The sequence below is a fragment of the Acomys minous genome (genome assembly GCF_964271855.1).
Source record: "Acomys minous genome assembly, chromosome: 2".
NCBI classification, from domain to species: domain Eukaryota; kingdom Metazoa; phylum Chordata; class Mammalia; order Rodentia; family Muridae; genus Acomys; species Acomys minous.
This window is the reverse complement of record NC_140484.1, coordinates 88,923,068-88,941,057: the sequence shown is the minus strand read 5'-3', so window position 1 is coordinate 88,941,057 and position 17,990 is coordinate 88,923,068. Positions and strand designations below refer to the sequence as shown.

The following is a 17,990-nucleotide window of genomic DNA, read 5'->3' as shown; positions in this document are numbered from 1 at the left end:
CCCTCTCTGTAGACCAGGCTGGCCTTGAACTCATAGTGATCTGTCTGCTTCTGCCTCCTGCATACTGGGATTACCAAGATCGGCTCTATTTATTTTTTTAATATATACTGGTTTCCTATCATTTTTGTCTTTTTCTCTCTCTCTTTCTTTTTTGTGCCAAGGATCAAATCCAGAGTCTTCCGGACACTAGGCAATCACTCCACCACTGAGCTGCATCTGCAGCCATCCCTGTAACTTTTTAGCTTTATTTCCTATGGGTAGAAAGAAGAAAAGGTTAGCTTGGGCACAGGCCTTCATTTCAGCGGGGGAACTGGTTTTTGTTTTGTTTTGTTTTGTTTTTCAATTAGTTCATGTTCTAAAACATCCTTAGCTCCTAATCATGTGTGAGAAAACGAGAAAACACAATAAAGGGAGGCAAACTTTGTGGCCTCATCCTGATGAAGGTCCCCAGTCCAGAAACATGCACTTGTTTGTAGCATCTAAGTGTCTTACAGAGGAGTAATTATCACACTATTATTTTATTTTTTATTTGTCTCTCCCACCAGACCGTGAGTCCCACTAGGGCAGGGCCTGGAGCCCCTCCCTTCACTCTTGATTATCAGTGACTAGTCTGAAGCTCAACACAGCAGAGACTCATGACAAATGACCTTGGACACATCCCAGGACACGAAGGGTGGGGCCAGTGCCTTGGTGATCAAGAGTGGAGTTGTTTCCTGCTTTGCCTCATTTGCAAATTAGTCACTCACTAAAAACAAATAAATAAACAAATAAAATCTAGCATAACTTTCTTAGAGTAAAAACTCACTAGTACCAGAAAAGGTCTCCTTCCTTAGAGTTAATCCTGCTCCTTGAATTCCACAGCCTCCTGCCCACCTAAAGGGGGAGTGAGTGACAGCCTTGAGGAGGCGGGGCTTAGCTCAGCAGCTAGCTGCCCACCTAAGGGGGAGGGGCTTAGCTCGGCCCCCCCCATCAGTTCCTTATCACTATATGTAGTTTTTCTCCAGGCCACTGGGACCTTGCTAAACATACTTAGATATTTTCTTGGGTCTACAGTCACTGTCCCACGTGGAGGAAACAAGGAGGGAAGCCATGCCTGGATGGGAACATGTAGACAACCCGCAAGTCTTTCTATTTCTGAGTGCCTTAGCTCAGTGGTTAAGCGCACTGGCTGCTCTTCCAGGTTCAATTCTCAGCAACTACAGGGCAGCTCATGACCATCTGTAATTCAGTTCCAAGGGTTCTGATGACCTCTTCTGGCCTCTGCAAGGACCAAGAAATGCAAGTGGTACACTGATAGACATGCAAGAAAAAAATATCCATACATATAAGACAAAGACACACACACAAAAGATTGGGGGGGGGGGAAGAATGATAGGCAAAGAGAGGAGGCATATCATAAGACTTGGCCAGAAGAGGGCAGCAGAGGCCCATTGTATTGGGCTATCGAGTAGTAAAGATGGTTGTAGGGTTTCTGGGTTTTTTGTTTTTTTCTTTCTTTCCCTCAAAGCCTTGCTTTTCCCAAGCTGAGTCACTATAGGCTGAGGACCTTGCAATCCGGTTTTCATTTCAGGAAAACGTTAGGAGTCTTTCACCACAACAGAGGCAACAGGCTCAGGGCGGGGAGAGTCCTGCTTCACCTTATGAGAATTAGACAAGCCTCAGCTCGGATGCTTGGGCCTGAGTTACCATGCACAAAGCTCAAGGAGCCTCCCAACTACAAAAATAGGCATAGATACTGCTGAAGAACCCATCAGGGGCTCCTCAGGCACCATGCTGTGAACCATGTGCTTGGTGCCTTAGCGCTGACCACTGAGCGGCACAGCCACTCACACAGGCACAGTATTCGCAGATAGGCTTACCACCAATGTGGTGGTAAGCACTACCTTGGAGACAGGCATTCTTGCTGTGACCCCCCTCACTGACAGCATCTAGGGAGACTGGATCCCTCCCATACTAGCTACACTCTGGTGTTCTAAAGAAGAGCGTACACAGGCAGTGGGGGCGGGAGGTGGGCAGGAGGAGGACTGGGAAATGGCATCTTGTCTGGTGGGTTGGTTTCAGCCCCAGGAAGTCCATCTTCTGCAGAGAAGGGGTCAGGTGCCCTTATGAGCTATCCTCATAAAGTGCTGCTATGGCTCCGTTGCTCCTTTTCCCTGTGAATACTCTACCCTCTCGCACATGGCATTGTGAAGATAGGCCTTACGTGCCCATGGGAAAGGTTCATTTCTTTTACTCCAAAATACATTTATTTTTAAGTGTAGATGAATACTGTCAAGCACACGACTTAGGAGAAAAATATTTTCAAAGACTATTTAAATAAATGGAATAAACCAAGCGCTGCAGGTCAAACTGCGGCAAACCTGACTCAGGGAGCGCACGGATGCCTAAAGGCCCCTCCCCTTCTGAAGAAGCTTGGGATGAAACCGGAGCTCGCATTCCCATTCGTGTGATGCTTTCTGCCTGCAAACAGGAGCAGAAGCACTGGGGTTTATCGCCAGCAGATCGGACGCACTGCAAGCACTCATCTGGCGTCCGCACGGCAGACCAACCAAATGGGTATTCTGTCTTCTTATATGACTCAGTCTCTCGGCCTTGTCTCATACCACCCCCTACCCCCCAGTCTTCCTGCTCCCCAAATCCAGGCTCATTGTCTCTTTCATTGAGTTCATGCAGTAAACCACTGGGAGGCTGGTTTTGACGCACCTCCACATGGCTGGGAAGGCACAGCTGGCTGTGTAGCCTTCTTGTACCTGTGGGAAAGGGTTGGCCCAAGACCTGCCATTTGTAGCTTCACACACCCCAGGGTTTCCCTGCCCCCTTCTCCCACGGCTTTCCTCAAGTATGCAGTAGACAAGGAAAATGGCCCCCAAATACAGCCAGAGAGAACACGCCAGACATGATTCTGTTCCCCTTGATGTTTGGCTTTTGTTTAATCGGAGAAGCTAAGGACAAAAAGCTAGGATGCGAGGCTTTTCTAGTTCTCCCCTGTGTCGGCTCTCACGGGCAGAAAGAGGCCCCAAGCTCTTCAAGAGTAAAGAGTACAAAGAGCTGACTTGGGCAAGGTGACACCCTCAGAGCACCCCCTGGCCATGCCTGCCTTCTGCTACCACTCCCTACACCCCTTTGTATATCTCCAACCAAAGTCAGGGACCAAAGCCCACCCTCTTTTTCTCTGTAAGCTCAGCCATAACAAGAAAGAACGAAAACACTTAGAAGTAAAATATAACAATGACTTGAAGACCCGCAAGGTGAAACCGACAAAACCAAAGCCGGCTTTGACGTCCATGGCCATCAGTAAGTCTAGCTACCTAAACTGCTGGCTCTGAGAATACATTTAAATATAGTTATGACAAAATGGATATGAAATTCCCATGGTTCTCTATTTTTGAACTCCTGTTGCACTGGGGCAGAAGAGGTAGCCCCTGACCCCTTCTCTACAGGCTTGAGTTGGGGTGTGTGTGGGATGGGTCTCACTACCTACCTACACCCCCATAACAATAAGTCATTAAATAGTTGCTAAGAGGTATAGGGCCATTAGGAAATGGCATTTCTTGTGATGCGTATCAAAGAAGACGAGAGAAAAGAGAGTAAGGGCTTTCCACCATCACAGCCTCGGGAATTATAGGCGTGTCAAATACAAACTCAGAGACCTGTACTGGAAGGGCAAAATTTATAAAGTCTAGGGTCTATATTTGCACAGTTACCTCGAAAGTGGGCAGACTAATGGTCCATTATCACACCTTGAGACACAAGCTCTCTCTTACAGTAATGTAGGTGCATGTGAGTAAAAGTATGTGTATGTATGTATATGTGTGTGTATGTATTTGTGTGCAAGTGTGTATATGTGTGCATATGACTGTGTATGTATGTTTGTGGATATGTGTATGTATGTGTGTATGCAGGTGACAAAAAAAGTAGGAAGGATACTTTGAAGGGGAAGGGAAGGGAAGAAGAGAGGGTAATGTGATGTAGTATGACAGGTAAAGTGGGGGGAAGGGACCCCCAAGAGGTAGACATGGTATGGGGAAAATCAGAGGGATAATTGAATACCAATTACTATACTGGGGCAGAAGAGGTGGCTCAGCAGTTAAGAGCACTGACTGCTCTTCCAGACGACCCAGGTTCTATTCCCAGTATCCACATAGCGGCTTACAACCATCTGTAATTCCGGGCCTAGAGGGTCCAACTCCCTCTCGTGGCTTTCTCGGGCACTGCACACATGTGGTGTATAGGCATACACGCAGACACAAAATAAAGGTTTATTTCTTTTTAAAGAATTAGTGCACTGATTGTGTATATGTGTGCACACGCATGTGTGTGTGAAATTGAAGCCAATTTCTAAAGTTTTTATTGTATTATTTTAATGATGTGCATATGGGTGTCTGTGTATGTAGGGATATGTACACATGTAAGTGTGGATTCATGTGAAGTCTAGAAGGGGTTGGATCCCCTGCAGCTGGGGTTACAGGCAGTTCTAAAAGAGCAGGGGTGCTCTTAATCACTGACGAGCCAGCCATCTCTCCAGTATCCACCTGCTTCTAAAAATGTAGTGACCAAAAATTCAAATGAGCTATCACACACAAAAAGTATGAGACAAACCAGTGGTGAGCAACCTCTATTTCCAAGGATGACTCATGGGAGATAAATTTTAGAGCCCTTTATCACACTCGAAATGCAAACTGAATGACTTGATCCTATGGGACAACTCCGGCTACCCACTGTATTTAACAAACGAGCTATTGAAAAGTAATGAATTTGAGAAGACGGGACAAAGGCGGCACTTTGGCAGCTAATGGCTCCGTGTGCCCCACGGGCCACAGCTGCCTACCACTGACCTCGTGGGAGGTTTTGTCTCCGTGTTCAGTCTCCTTCCTTACTCTTTCTCCCTCACACACTGTCCTAGGGCTTCCGAGCCAAAACCATAACAAAACAACAACAACAACAACATTGAGTTGAGGAGATGGCTCAGTGGGTGAAAGTGCTTGCTGGGCAAGCATGAGAACCTAAATTCAGGCCATCAAACCCCACATAAAGCCACGTGCAGTAGCATGGGTCTGCAACCTCAGCATCCCTACAGTGAGATGATAGGCAGAGAGACAGACAGGAGAACTCCCGGAGGCTTGAAGGGCAGCTTGCGAGGAGCAAGTGACCCTATCTCAAACAAGGAGGGAGAGGAAGGACCTACACTTGAGGGTGTCCCCTCGCCTCCAGGTGAATCCTATGATATGTATGCAGGGCATATATTTATGGGGGGGGGCGGGCAAGGGGAGGGGGAGACTGAGATAATAAAAGAAAACCAATACTCTAGAGTTCTGAACTTACCAAGGCAACCCCAGATCATGGACCAGTCAATCGCTGTGACAGCCACCCACATGGACTCTCACTGGGATGATGTGGACACCTTGCATGGACTACATCGGCAGGGACATTTTTGGAGTGGTGAGCCTCTGTGTGTATGCGAATTTCATCTATTTAATTAGACTCTGTCCATAGTTTGCTCAGAACCAAAGGGAGCTATGGTGTGAAGTCAGGCTGCAAGGAAAAAACCTCAAGGCAGGAACCACAGCCACCCTGTCCTACTGTTAACAGAGTACTGTTAAGGGGTAGTGCTCTGGGTTTCTAGTGCCAGGAAAATGACATTCATGATGCCAACCGACTCCAGCTGTGAGGAAATGGCAGTGGACCCTTCACTGAAACGTCCATAACTGATAGAGAGGTGACTGGGACACAGAATTTGGATTGGGCTAGAAGAGAAGACAAAAACAAGCAAGAACGCTACATGTGTAACTTCTGAGGGTCCGCTGGTGCCACTTCACTGATCAGCAAGCTGGGTCTCTGAGAAGTGGGGACGCCTGCTGGGGGGAAAGGGTTAACGAAACCCTCTGCTTCCTCATGTGAACAGGACCTTGGGGTGACCTTTTGACTGCACCCCTGGAAACCTGATAAAGATGGAAAGCCACCATGTTACTACACGACCCTGCTCATGGTGGAAATGACCTCGGACGGACACACACACACACACACACACACACACACACACACACACACACACACACGAATTACATATAAAGTATGGGTGTCTCTTGAAGACTCTATCACTTTGGGCTTCTCTGAGCACAATGGCTGCTAATTGGGGTTCATACTGCAGGAGCCCCAGAAGAAACACATACTAGCTATTTCATGAGCTGAAGATCCAGTGGGCATGAGGCTTTGACACAGTGGCGTGTGAGCCTGTCCTGTTGGAGTCCTAGGCAGGGCTTGCGCCTGGATGGCTGGTGCATGCTGCAGCAAAGCTCACCCTGGTGAAGAAGCACCTGGAAGAGAGCCTGCCGGAACCCGCAATGGCTGTCGGCACCCTTCCGAGGACAGTGGCACCAGTGTGGCAGCATATACCCCGAGTCACACTTCTGGGATGTGACAAGGCCAGAATTCAAGTTCAGTCATCTGTTGTCAAAGTATTTGCCTTGTCTTTTAGCTGGAGGACAAAAATCTCTTCCACAGACATTTGTAGTGTGGCCTCGGAGATGAGTGGCTTCTTAGCTAGCCAGATCTTTTCCTCTTCCGGGGTCCCCATGAGGACTTTGAGTGTGGGAGCTTAATCCAGCCTGACAGCCTAGCCTGGTCCATCTGCATAGAGTTCTGTCTTCAGGCAACCTTCTGGAGGACACTTTAAATACAACAGTGGCCCCTGGTCCACACCTGATGCTGGTCTTCTAAGACCCACCCCCAACCCCACGATAAATTGCAGCCCAGAGATCCCAGTAATTTTGCACCTGCTTCCCAGAAAGGACACAGTTATCCTCTGCTCTCCCTGGCAGGGAGGACACAGCTCCAGAACGACTGGCAACCTTGGATGAGTCCACTACAGAACTCGATACAGAACTCGAGTTTAATGCAAAAGCGAACCCACCAGATCTGTTCTCAGATCAACACCCAGATCAATACTAGGAAAGGTGTTTTTTTTTTTTTTAGAGCAACTCAGTCCTTCCCAGTCTCCCATCCTAGCGCTGAGGGAAAGCAATGCAGATGGCATCAGACTCCCCTCCAAAGAGGACTTGGTTATGCCATCTCTGTGCTCAGGACTCAAGCACCTCTGCTATGGCACTCATGGGAATGCCTCCTCCCGCTGGGCCTCCACAAAGCAACATCTTAGCCCCTTAGCTCCCACAACCAGCCTGATGTTAGTCTCATCCCGAGCTCCACTCATGGTCACGAGCAAATGAAAGAGGGGCCGTCGTATGCTCCTCTGCAGGCCTTAGATTTCCAGATGTGTTCCATCACTACACTCATGGTGTCATGTCAGAATCCTGGTTCACAGCCCAACAGGGGTGATTATTCTCCAGTTCTGTCTTCTAATCACCAACTCAAAGATTTACAGCTACTCTTAATCAATGGACCTACTGCAACTCAGACATGACAAAATGCTAGACGTCATCTAATTCCACCTCCCAACATGAACAGAGCAAAATCCAGCCATGGTGGCACACGCCTGTAATCCCAGCACTCTGGGAGGCAGAGGCAGGCAGATCTCTGTGAGTTCGAGACCAGCCTGGTCTACAAAGGGAGTCCAGGACAACCAGAGCTACACAGAGAAACCCTGTTTGGAAAAACCAACCAACCATCCAACCAACTGACCAACTAAACAAAATGAACGGAAAAGGGTGACAAAGACCAAAGGCGGAGACCCACAAGGAAGCAGTATAGTCCTCACATTAACAAGGCCCAGAGGCGAGGACACCTGGGCATCTGGAAGACTTCACAGCTCTTCAATGACCTCACAGGTAGAGGAGAAAGTGAGGCTGCAAGCTTTAGTCTCAAACTCAAAGGAGTTCTTATTGTGCCAGGCCATCAACAGGCCCAATTACGTCAATGAAGTGGGCCAGACTTGCCCAATGGCTTTATTAGCTTAGCATGTTGAAACGATGGATGCCTCGACACCAGCAACTTTACCCTTCTCTGCCTCTGTAACTGCAGCAAGTATCCAACCTTTTCTTTGTACGTGTTAGTTGTTTCCTTTTAAAAGTGGGACTAGATGAGGCTGTGGCCCGGGGGGGGGGGGGTGTCTAAAAAGAAAATCGCTTTTCCTTATTGAGATAAAACCCAAAACATTTCTATATGTGTGAGTGTGTTGCATCTATATGGCTGCACTGTGAAAGTTCTGGAAGGCTATGTACAGTTTGGTATATACTGGTGCTTGTTAAGAAATATAAAAAGAGAACTTTTTTAAAAAATGTGTGCTCTTGTACCATTTTGCAAACAGATGTGAGTTTTTAGTATTCCAAGCACAAATTTATGAGTTTTTAAACATTTTAAAAATTTTGTGTTATTTATGTCTGTGTGTTCATCTGTATGTGGGTATGTATATGTGAGTACAAGTGAAGAGGCCAGAAGAAAGAGGCAGATGTCACGTGGCTAGAGTTACAGGGGATCATGTGCTGCCCAACATGGGTGCTAAGAAACTGAGCTTGGGAGCTCTGCAAAAACAGCATCCATCTCTCTAACTCCTCCAAGCACAATTTTATAAAAGGATACCTCTTGGGCATGGGGAGGTAAAGGAAAGTTGAGGTGGAGGGTGTGGCTCAGTGATATATTTGTCTAGCATGACAAGGCCCTGGGTTTGACCCCCCAGCACCACCAAAGTGAAACAAACAGACCAAAAAAACCATATGGGCTAAACAGAAGACCCTGCTTTTGGATAAGACAGAACCCAGGGGGCAGGATTGCATAGATATGACTGGTCATGTATTCTGGATAATACTTTGTACTGGTTTCACAGTTCCTGGTGCCTTGGTTGAAAAAAAATCTGCCAGCCCCATAAAACTAGAAATCTCGCCCCTACTCAGAAAGGAAAACAACGTAACCATTAGTAAACTGTAGGACCAGGACTGAGTTCACACGCAAGGCAAGTGTTGCTGCCCAGGCTCCTAAGTCACTTCACGGACTGGGACAGCATGCTTGTGTCTCATGGGGATGGTGTGACAGGATCCAGGGTAAGCCCCAGGACAGTTCCACAGTATCACAGGAAGCGCTTCTGAGAGACCTGGCTTCTCTCGACTTGGCAGGCAGGCAGGCAGGCAGGGTGTCTTCCACTGAAGACTCAGCTAACACGCCTTAGTTTCTTGAATGTCTAATAGGCTTGTACAGGCAAAGGTTTCTTTTACTACCCTCCATGGAGGTCTTCCACCGAGCCACTCATTTTGTTTTTCTTCCCTATCCTAAGAGCTCAGATGGTCAAATATCATTGTATCCCCACAAGCCAGGAACAACGCTGCCTGCTTCCGATACGTAAGCCAAGTGCTTCACTTCAGCTGATCCACATCCCTGACTTTCCCAAAGGTTAAAAAAAACTGTCATATTCCTAATGCTCTTCACATCTTTTCTGATGGGTCCCAAAGCATGCCCCAAGAAACCTGCATTTCTCCCAAGCACTTCTACTGCATAGCATATACTCTATGAAAATTTAATCTTGAATTTCAAGTGGCATCTTGTTTCTAATCTATAGCCAAGTGTCTTATGGGCCATGGCTAAACAAATAACTTACGGTGGCTGGCTGGCTATGACAATGTACCAATGTTTTTCCCACTGCGTTAATGTCACTGACAACAACCTTCTTGCTAAACACGTGTTATGTTTGAACCACAGTTCTTCATCCAGTTTGCAAGCTTGGTCTTGACTCCACCCAGACTCACCCAAAGGAACCAGACAGGTCTGCTATAAAGCCAAAATGATGGAGCACTCAAGAGAAAAATGACTCACCTTTTTCATGGTTACTTGGTGGTGGGGGTTGGGGTGGAGAGGTGACGGGTTTGGACTTGTCATAGTTGTTAAAGCTCTGGCTCCGTCGGTTGTTGGCGGCAGCTGACCCTCCACGCGTTTTGGCCTCGCCGCTGCCTGCAGCGGCCACCCTTGCGGTAGGACCTGGAAGTCTGAAATGCAAAAGCCAAAGAATAATGCAGTCAGTCTCGGGAATATAGCAGTGTCCCAGAAAGGACTGCAACTATGAAGGGTCTCATCATCATCACCACTGTCGTCATCATCAACATCAACAAGAACAACAACAGCAACAGCAGCAACAGCAGCAACAAGCAGCTCAGACACTGGGTTTGTGGAGAAGGCCAGTCAAAGGATTGGTGGAATACTGCAAACACTTAGGTTCACAATGACCCCAGAAAAGCCTAACGGCAAAATTGGAACACAATTCCTCTGACTAAGGAGGAAATTTGAAGGAAAATCCATAGAATAAGGTTGCTGGTGAAAATATAAAACTCATCCTCTTTATCCTCTGAGACAGGTGTTCCTACTTTTCAAAATGAGCAAACCACAGCATCCCTGACTCCATCCAGCATGGAATATACCAGTTTAACTATGAATTATTTTTCCCATGTGCACTGTGTTGGAAACAGTGTTTGCCATAACCCAGGGGTGTAGGCATTAAGGCGAGGATTCGCTTTATAACGGTAAGAAAGTAAACTGCTACCACTCAAAGCCAAACACATCTGCAGTGCAAACCTGAGGCCTGGCTGCCAGAGCTCGTCTGGCTCTACACTTTCCTTCAACACCTGACAACCTGTCTCTGTGGCATCCCTTTGAGGCCGAGGCTCAGCTTCTCTCTGTGGTCAACATATAAAGTCATAATTCTATCTGTAAAAACAGCAGGATTCAGTTAGTCTAAAGACAAATACACACTCTCCCTTTAAATAAAACCTCCTTTTGGGTGGTTCTGAAAGTAAAGCTGCCAGATTTCTTTGTAGTGTGTCTAAAGATGTCAGGGAGTATTCCCTAGAGAGGTTAGGGGAAAGACTCCTCAAGTCAGAATTTTGGTCCGGGGACTTAGTAAGCAGGCTGTTTCCAATAATTAAAGTTGAAAGATGAATACATGATGACATATTTAGTTGTATCTTTCAGTTAAAACCCACTGAGCCGTGTTTAAAAGCAACTGGAGTCTCGGCTGACCAGAGTTAGACCCAATGATAAGCCTGAATTTTCAACTCATAAAGCTTTCAGCTTTCTCTTTCCGTGTGATTCGGCGAGCACCAAAGAAGCCCGGAGTCTGGAAGCATTTTAGATGCAAGCAGCAAACGCTTTCAACTTTTTCTTGTTGGCTCAGCAAGAAAGATGGTTGCAGAGCATACAGAGAACATGAGCTGGTGTGAGAGGGACTGTAAAACTGATCCAGTTAAAAAGCTGGCTGGGTCCCGACAGGGAGCTGTGAGAGGTGGAGGGGGTTGCTGTTCCCCTAGCCAGCCACAGTGAGTCTTGAAGGCATGGCTTCCTGCTGTGCTAGGAGCACTCACCCTGGGAATTTGCCACCTCTGGTTTGGAGAACTTCACTCGCACTAAGACAGAACTGGTATAAATCCCAGCCCTTCCGGCATCTGCGGTGGGGGCTGGATGTGTCCGCACAGCAGGTCAAGGAGATCCAGGGATGGGGACCTTAGTATCACTTGGGCCTGCTTCTGATGCAGTGTCCTGCAAATCCTCTGTGTTAGGTGGCATGGTTTCACATCCGTTGGTAGAACAGGTACACACAGCGGCTCTTGGGTTGGGCTGATTTAGGCAGCCATGGCTTGCATAAGTTTATCAACACATATAGGATTGGCCGGAGGAAGATCATGGACTTGTTCCAAGACAACGCCACAGCATAGGTATTCCATGGTGCAGGCTTCATGTTGCAAAGACCAGGGAAGGACAAAGCAGCAAGGTGGACAAGACAAAAATCCTTTCAGAGTCGCTAAAGATGCTCCACGGTGCTCACCCAAGGCTGGGTAGACAACAAGAGACTTTTAGGGCAGCACAGAAGCCAGGCAGCCAAGCACAGGATAGGTCTGCTCTGGGAGGCAGTGTGCTGTAATGGACAGAAAGCAGGCTTTCCCACCCACAGGACTCTGAGCCAGCCTCACATCTGACATTCATATTCCTCATCTGTAACTTTGGAATCACAGCTAAGCGCAATGGTTGTACATTTGAAGCGGGACGTGGTACCTAGTCTGTTGTAACTACTTGCTGCCCCTGAGCTCCCCTCTCGTCCTCCCTAACTTGGCATCGGTTTGTAAGGAACTGGACATCATCACAAAGGGAACAGACTACGGTACAAAAAAGGAACCAGATGAAGGAAGTATAGTGACTTAAGCACTGAGAATAGAGGGGAACAAAAACCATTATCTGCGATCAATGTTTTTGAAAGAGGCAAGATAGGCCTTGTCAAGAGGGCTTCTTTTTCTTATTAAAGAACATTCCAGAAGAGAAACCATTTTGTCTACGATAGAGACTGTGTACTTGGGAGCCTCACAGTAGTGAAATAGTCCTAATTTGGGAGGAAGAACAGTCCTGAATTGCTGGTGGTAGCCATGGCTCTGATGTTTGAAATGATTGTTCTGAAGTTCACCCATCTGCAGACCAGCAAAAGCCACCTCTGCTGGCTGGCTTTATGTCAACTTGATACAGCCTAGAGCCATTTGAGAGATGGGAGCCTCAATTGATAAAGTGACTCTGTAAGACTGGGATACAGGCAAGTCTGTAGGGCAGTCTCTTAATCAGTGGTGTCACCTTTGGGCTGGTGGGTATGGGTTCTATAAGAAAGCAGGCCGAGTAAGCCATGATGAGCAAGCCAGTAAGCAGCACCCCTCCATGGCCTCTGCATCAGCTCCTGCCTTCAGGTCCCCACCCTGTTTGAGTTCCTGTCCCGACTCAGTGATGTGAAAGTCTAAGCCAAATAACCCTCCCCTCCCCAACTTGCTTTTTTGGTTGTGACGTTTGATCCACAACCATAGTTAACATTGACTAAGACACCATGTCCTACACAAAGACCACGGGAAAACGTATGAATGTATGTACCAGTATAGGTAAGAATGAAGAACTCAATTGTGTAGAAACCAAGGCACCCCTTGGAATAGTGTGTCAATCCGCAACTGAATTGGTTCAGGATAAATGTTAGTATGAAATATCAAGTGCCGGATTTCAAAGTTAAAGGCAATCACGGTGTCCCAAGTAAGGCAGTTGGGTGATCATGGGAGGGCAACGCTGGTGGCTGCAGGAGGCAGGACTAGTCTGCACAGTCCTCCCTGGATTCAAAGGAGCCGGCTGACCCCCCAGCTGGCATCTAGGTGGCATGTGCGTGGATGCAAAGAGACAATTCACAGAAAGGAAAGGATGACGGAAAGGTCTAAGGGTCTGGCTCCGTGGTAGGATGTTATCTGCCTTACATGCAATGCGGACCACCACCGAGGTATAGCTAGACATGGTGGCTCACACCTATAATGTACATTGATGAGGCTGAGACAGGTAGACTGTCCCGAGTCAATGTCAGCCTAGGCTACAAAGCAAGACCCTATCTCAAAAAACAAAAACAACACACACTAAAAGAGGGCAGAGGAAAGAGTTGGAGTGTGATGGTTCTTGAGGGACAGAGAGGAGGGAACCAACCAGGGGAAGTGAACAGGACCAGTGAAGGGAAGTCCTGTGGTTATACTAGGAAACTTGAACAGTGTGCTATCCCTCAGGAGGTAGGGGTGGGGAGGGGGCTGAAGCATTAATTAAGGAAGCCGAGGGCAGAGCTGGAGCTAAAAATAAGAGCGTGTCTTCTTTACCAGTGACACAGACCCATGGTCTCATGCAGGCTTGTGGCCTCTGGCTAAACGTGCTGCAGTTCATTACTGTTAACATCCCTGTGTGTATCACGGGAACTCAGATCAACCCCAGCCTGGAAGCATGTGCCGTCAGTCGCATCAGAATCCCGCCTTGCTGAAGAGCTGGGTCTGACCCATAGGAACAGCTGCGGGTGGTAATGGGTGGTACGGCCGATGCCGCCCACGACACAGCCTCACAGAAGCGAGGCAGCGGGAGGCAGACAGGCAGATCTGCCCTGTGCCATTCGCAGCTCTGCGAGTGGAACTTCAGTCCCGACGGTCATTCCACATCGAGCTTTGAATCGACGGAAGGCGCAGATGGGTTTCCCCCAACATACGTGGTGCTTGCTGTGAGAAGGTGGGAGACAAGTCTTGGGTTCTTCGAGAGCCATGGTGATTTCTGCAAAGCATGTGGAACACCACGCAGGGGACTGAAGTCATCCCTGGCATGGAACCTACAACCCAGGCACCCGGTGCCTTTGCTCCACGCGCAGTACGTGCTGGTGGGAAGAGCGCAGCACTTCTCTCACAAACCACTTCAAAGGCTGGGAGTAGAGGGGTGCCCCTCCCAGGAAGCATGGCAGCTTGTGTGCACATGCGGGGGGGGGGGGTGCGGAGCCCGGGATCGGAGATGCTTTCTTGCCAGACAAGATGATTAAATGCTAAATCTCTCATTTCCAGGGCATCTGATTTTCAAGCAGCTAGGCAGAGGCCCGGGTATCCCACTCATTTGGTTCCACTCACCGAGTCGGGATCCACTCTGCCTGGCTGCCTTACCTGGCCTAGCTCAACCCAGAAGCCAACGTCTCCATGGATCTGCACACCGATGATACTCTAGAGCTGTAAAAGCCTTTTAGAAAAATCCTCAGGACGCAGTAGGTAGGCGAAGTGAGGTCGACACGCACCCATGCTCCTGCAGATGTAACCGTTTCTCCAGGTAATGCTAAGCGGTGGCTATGGTGGCTACACGTTTTTGTGTCACCGCACTTTCCTGGCTCCCTGAGGCAGAACACGTTAAATGCCTGTGACTCTACAGGAGATGCCACGGAGCGACAACATGGTAGGTAGATGGCAGAAATGCATGAGGCCCCCCGCTCAAGGGTGTGGCTTGTCATTCTGCTAAAGATCTCTGGTGTGTGCCCATCAAAAGGTTCTTGGTCCTGGCAGGGACGCGATCCGTGTTGACGCTTCAACAAGAGAGCGGTCTCTAGAGTTCTGGGGGCAGGTGGCCTACTCAGCCAGAAGGGTGGGGTTGTCTCTTCTGCTGTACTTAACGGTTCCGTAATCAGCCTGAGTCCTTATCGTGATGATGCTGGGGGGGAGGGTAGGATCTGGGAAGAGGGGGGGGACCGGGAGTGTGAGTCTGTTCCTTTGTTGGCCGCAGCAGAGACAAAGAGCACTCAAATGATACGCTCGACGAGGGATGTGATGACTCTATAAAGAGCCAGGCTGAGGGTGAAGCTGGGAGCTCTGTTCCTGGTGCAGGCTCCTTCACCTTCGCCTCCTCTCTCCCCGCTGCTGCCTCCTTCCGGCATCTGTGCCATTGAGGGACAGGCACGTGCTTCCAATTAGACAGCTTCCCAGCCAGCTCCTGTTCTCTTATCTCTTGGGGCGGAGCACTGGGTTCATCGGAACAGACAGGTTCCTCTGGGCCGTCCCTTCTTCACTTGTATACACAGCAGATGCAGTGGAGTCAGCCCGGCACCACAGCGGCATCCGCTCCTGCCGCGTCCTCCCCTGCTTCACCAGGGAGAGCCGTCTCTTACAGGGAACGTGCACACCGTGCACCGAAGCAGTGCCGTGCGGTTTCTCCCTCACCAGTCAGGTTGCTCCCAGGCTGGGTGTTGCCCTGTACCAGTCTTTCAGAAAAAGAAACGGGTTATAAAAGGTGACTAGAGTCTTGCCGAGCTTTGGCAGCAGTACGTAGATGAAACGAAGGGCCAGTTTCCCCTCGTCTTCAGGAAACAAGCACAGCACCAGTCATCACGAGGTGGGTTACCCAGTGCGGTTTCTCTTGAGTGCCATGGGGCAGTGTGAAGGGCGAGGCCGAGACAGTGGCTGAAGCAGTAGGGTTGAAAGAGGAGCTTTAACAACTACACAACGGCGGGAAGCAAAAGCAGGGCATGGCCTAAGGGCCCTGGGGCAACACAACCTGGGTCTGTTCCCATCTTCTCTGTAGCCTGGGAGCAAATGGTCCCACTTGTGAAATTGTAGTTTCCGTGTCAGTGAAATTGAGACTGTTATTATGAATTACCTCCTTGCCTTATGGAGGCTGTATGGATTAAATACCACTGCAGATGTTACAGCGTAACATGTAACTGGGGCTTTCCCCGCATGCATCTCAGGGTTCAGGGGATGCTTGCAGACTAGATGTCCGTCCCGCCCATCCCCAGTCCCGTTCTCCCCCATCCCTGTACCCCACCCCTTCCCGCTCAAGACTGAGGCAACCTTCCCAAGGTATGCAGGAGAATCCAAAAACAAAGACAGGACACGACAGCCTTCTGTTGGGAGTTCACATCTCAGACCTTAGCTCACAAGGAAGCCTACCCCCAATTAGTAATTGATCAACAACGACCACAGCCAAAGCATGGCACGCAGGAAGGAGATGCGGATTAGGATGAAGCAGGAAGCAAACGCACGCATCGTAACATCGCTGTATAACTACCTGGAAACTCACCTCTTCCTACAAGCAGGATTCTCATGATGAGGTGAAATCAATACAGCAAAGAAAAACATCCGGTCTGAACCAGTCAGTTACACATGTACAAAGTTTCTCTCTCTCTCTCTCTCTCTCTCTCTCTCTCTCTCTCTCTCTCTCTCTCTCTCTCTCACACACACACACACACACACACACACACACACACACACACACACACACACACTCCCACCCAAGGCCACTCTCAGAACTCCCCAAGCTAAATCATTAGCCAAAGCATGTTTGGGTTTGGGTAACTGGAGACACAGAGCAGGGAGGGGAATCAAAAGGGAGTTCAGCCAGCGAGGAGGCAACAGGAAGAGTAGGCTGGGTTTACACCATGCTTTGTAGGACACAGAGGACTGCTAACCTAGAGATCTTTCTCTGACCCAGAGTGAAGCGGATGATTTTGCTTTGAGATGAGTCCTTGGAGGATGCACTGCAGGACAGGAAGGAAAACGTGGAAGAGATGAGTGAAGAGAGACAGGTTACACATGCCAAGGAGTCGTCCCCGGGCCTGCTCTCCAGCGGGGCCCTGCTGGTCTAACTTCAGTGGTCCTGATGCGATTAGAGCGTGAATAAATTGCAATCGAGATGACCTAAAACCTAGACTCCGTGATCTCAGGCACTCAGGAGGCTGAGGCAGGAGGATGGATGGTGCCTTTGTTACTTTTCTATTGCTCTAAAGAGACTCCCCCCATAGACGGCATGTTCAAGAGCTGCCTGGCTACAGCACAAGTTCAGGGTCAGCCCTGGCAACTTAGTGAGACCTTGTTTTAAAATGAGAAGTAAGAAGAAAGCTGGTGATAGGGCTCAGTAATTGAACATTCGTCTAATACGTATGAGGCCCAAGGTTTAATCCCAGGGACTGTAGAACAAAACAAAATATTTGGCTCAGGACTTTAATGTGTTGAAGCTCCCTTCTCATATGATACTAAGTCATCTTTTCACCGTCTCTCAGTGACACACTTTCTTTATCCTTTTTGTTTGATTGACTTGGTTTTCTGCAACAGGGTCTCACACACACAGTAGCCCTGGCTGGTCTTAGAGTCCCTTTCACTTTATAGTTTGGCCTGGCCTCGAACATGTGACAATCCTCTCATCTCAGCTCCTCCTTCCTGCCTCTATGTCGCTCCAAAGCCCTGCAGTGCTCAAAGCAGGAAGCATCTCTAAGGCACGAAGCAGTGCTTTGCAATGTACTGACATGTGTGTTTACCTCAAGGGTTTGTCGACGGGTGTAAAGGCAAGTGCCCCATGAATGTGCATGAACATGAAGAGTCTTGGTCATATTTCATCAACTTAGAGTTACTTTGTGACGTTTCTTTCTTGTGTCTCTTTGGATGGAGGTTAGGGACAGCAAGCACTCTACCACAGGGCTGTCTCCTAGCCCGAGACAGGTATCATTCTGTCAGTCAATTTTCTTGTACTACAATTCACAGCAAAACCTGTGTTAAGAAGCATCGCTTTCGGGAAGTGAAGGGAGAGATGAGAACAGTGAGGGAAAAAAAAAATCAAGCAATTTCCGAATGTTTCTTACATAACGGAGTATGGACTGTAGACAGAAATGGAAAGAAACCCATGGCGTAGAAAATATGCTCCTTCTGGAGATTCTACACTGTAGAAAACGTCACGCTGTGAACTGTGGGTCAAGTGGCCAGTTATGACGCAGA

General features: G+C 48.5%; 1 protein-coding gene across 13 annotated transcripts in view; it reads right to left on the bottom strand.

Moving 5' to 3' along the window:
* NAV2 (neuron navigator 2) overlaps nt 1-17,990 on the bottom strand; it is a 367,465-nt gene that overhangs the window by 188,548 nt on the left and 160,927 nt on the right. For 11 of the 13 annotated variants that reach the window (XM_084772850.1, XM_084772858.1, XM_084772861.1 and 8 more), the window contains exons 6-7: nt 16,691-16,759; nt 9,757-9,926 (exon numbers count right to left, since the gene is read on the bottom strand). In XM_084772850.1, coding sequence (XP_084628976.1) covers nt 9,757-9,926; nt 16,691-16,759 — 239 coding nt within the window. The remainder of the gene's footprint in view (nt 1-9,756; nt 9,927-16,690; nt 16,760-17,990) is intronic. The other 2 variants (XM_084772859.1, XM_084772860.1) reach the window with 1 other exon arrangement.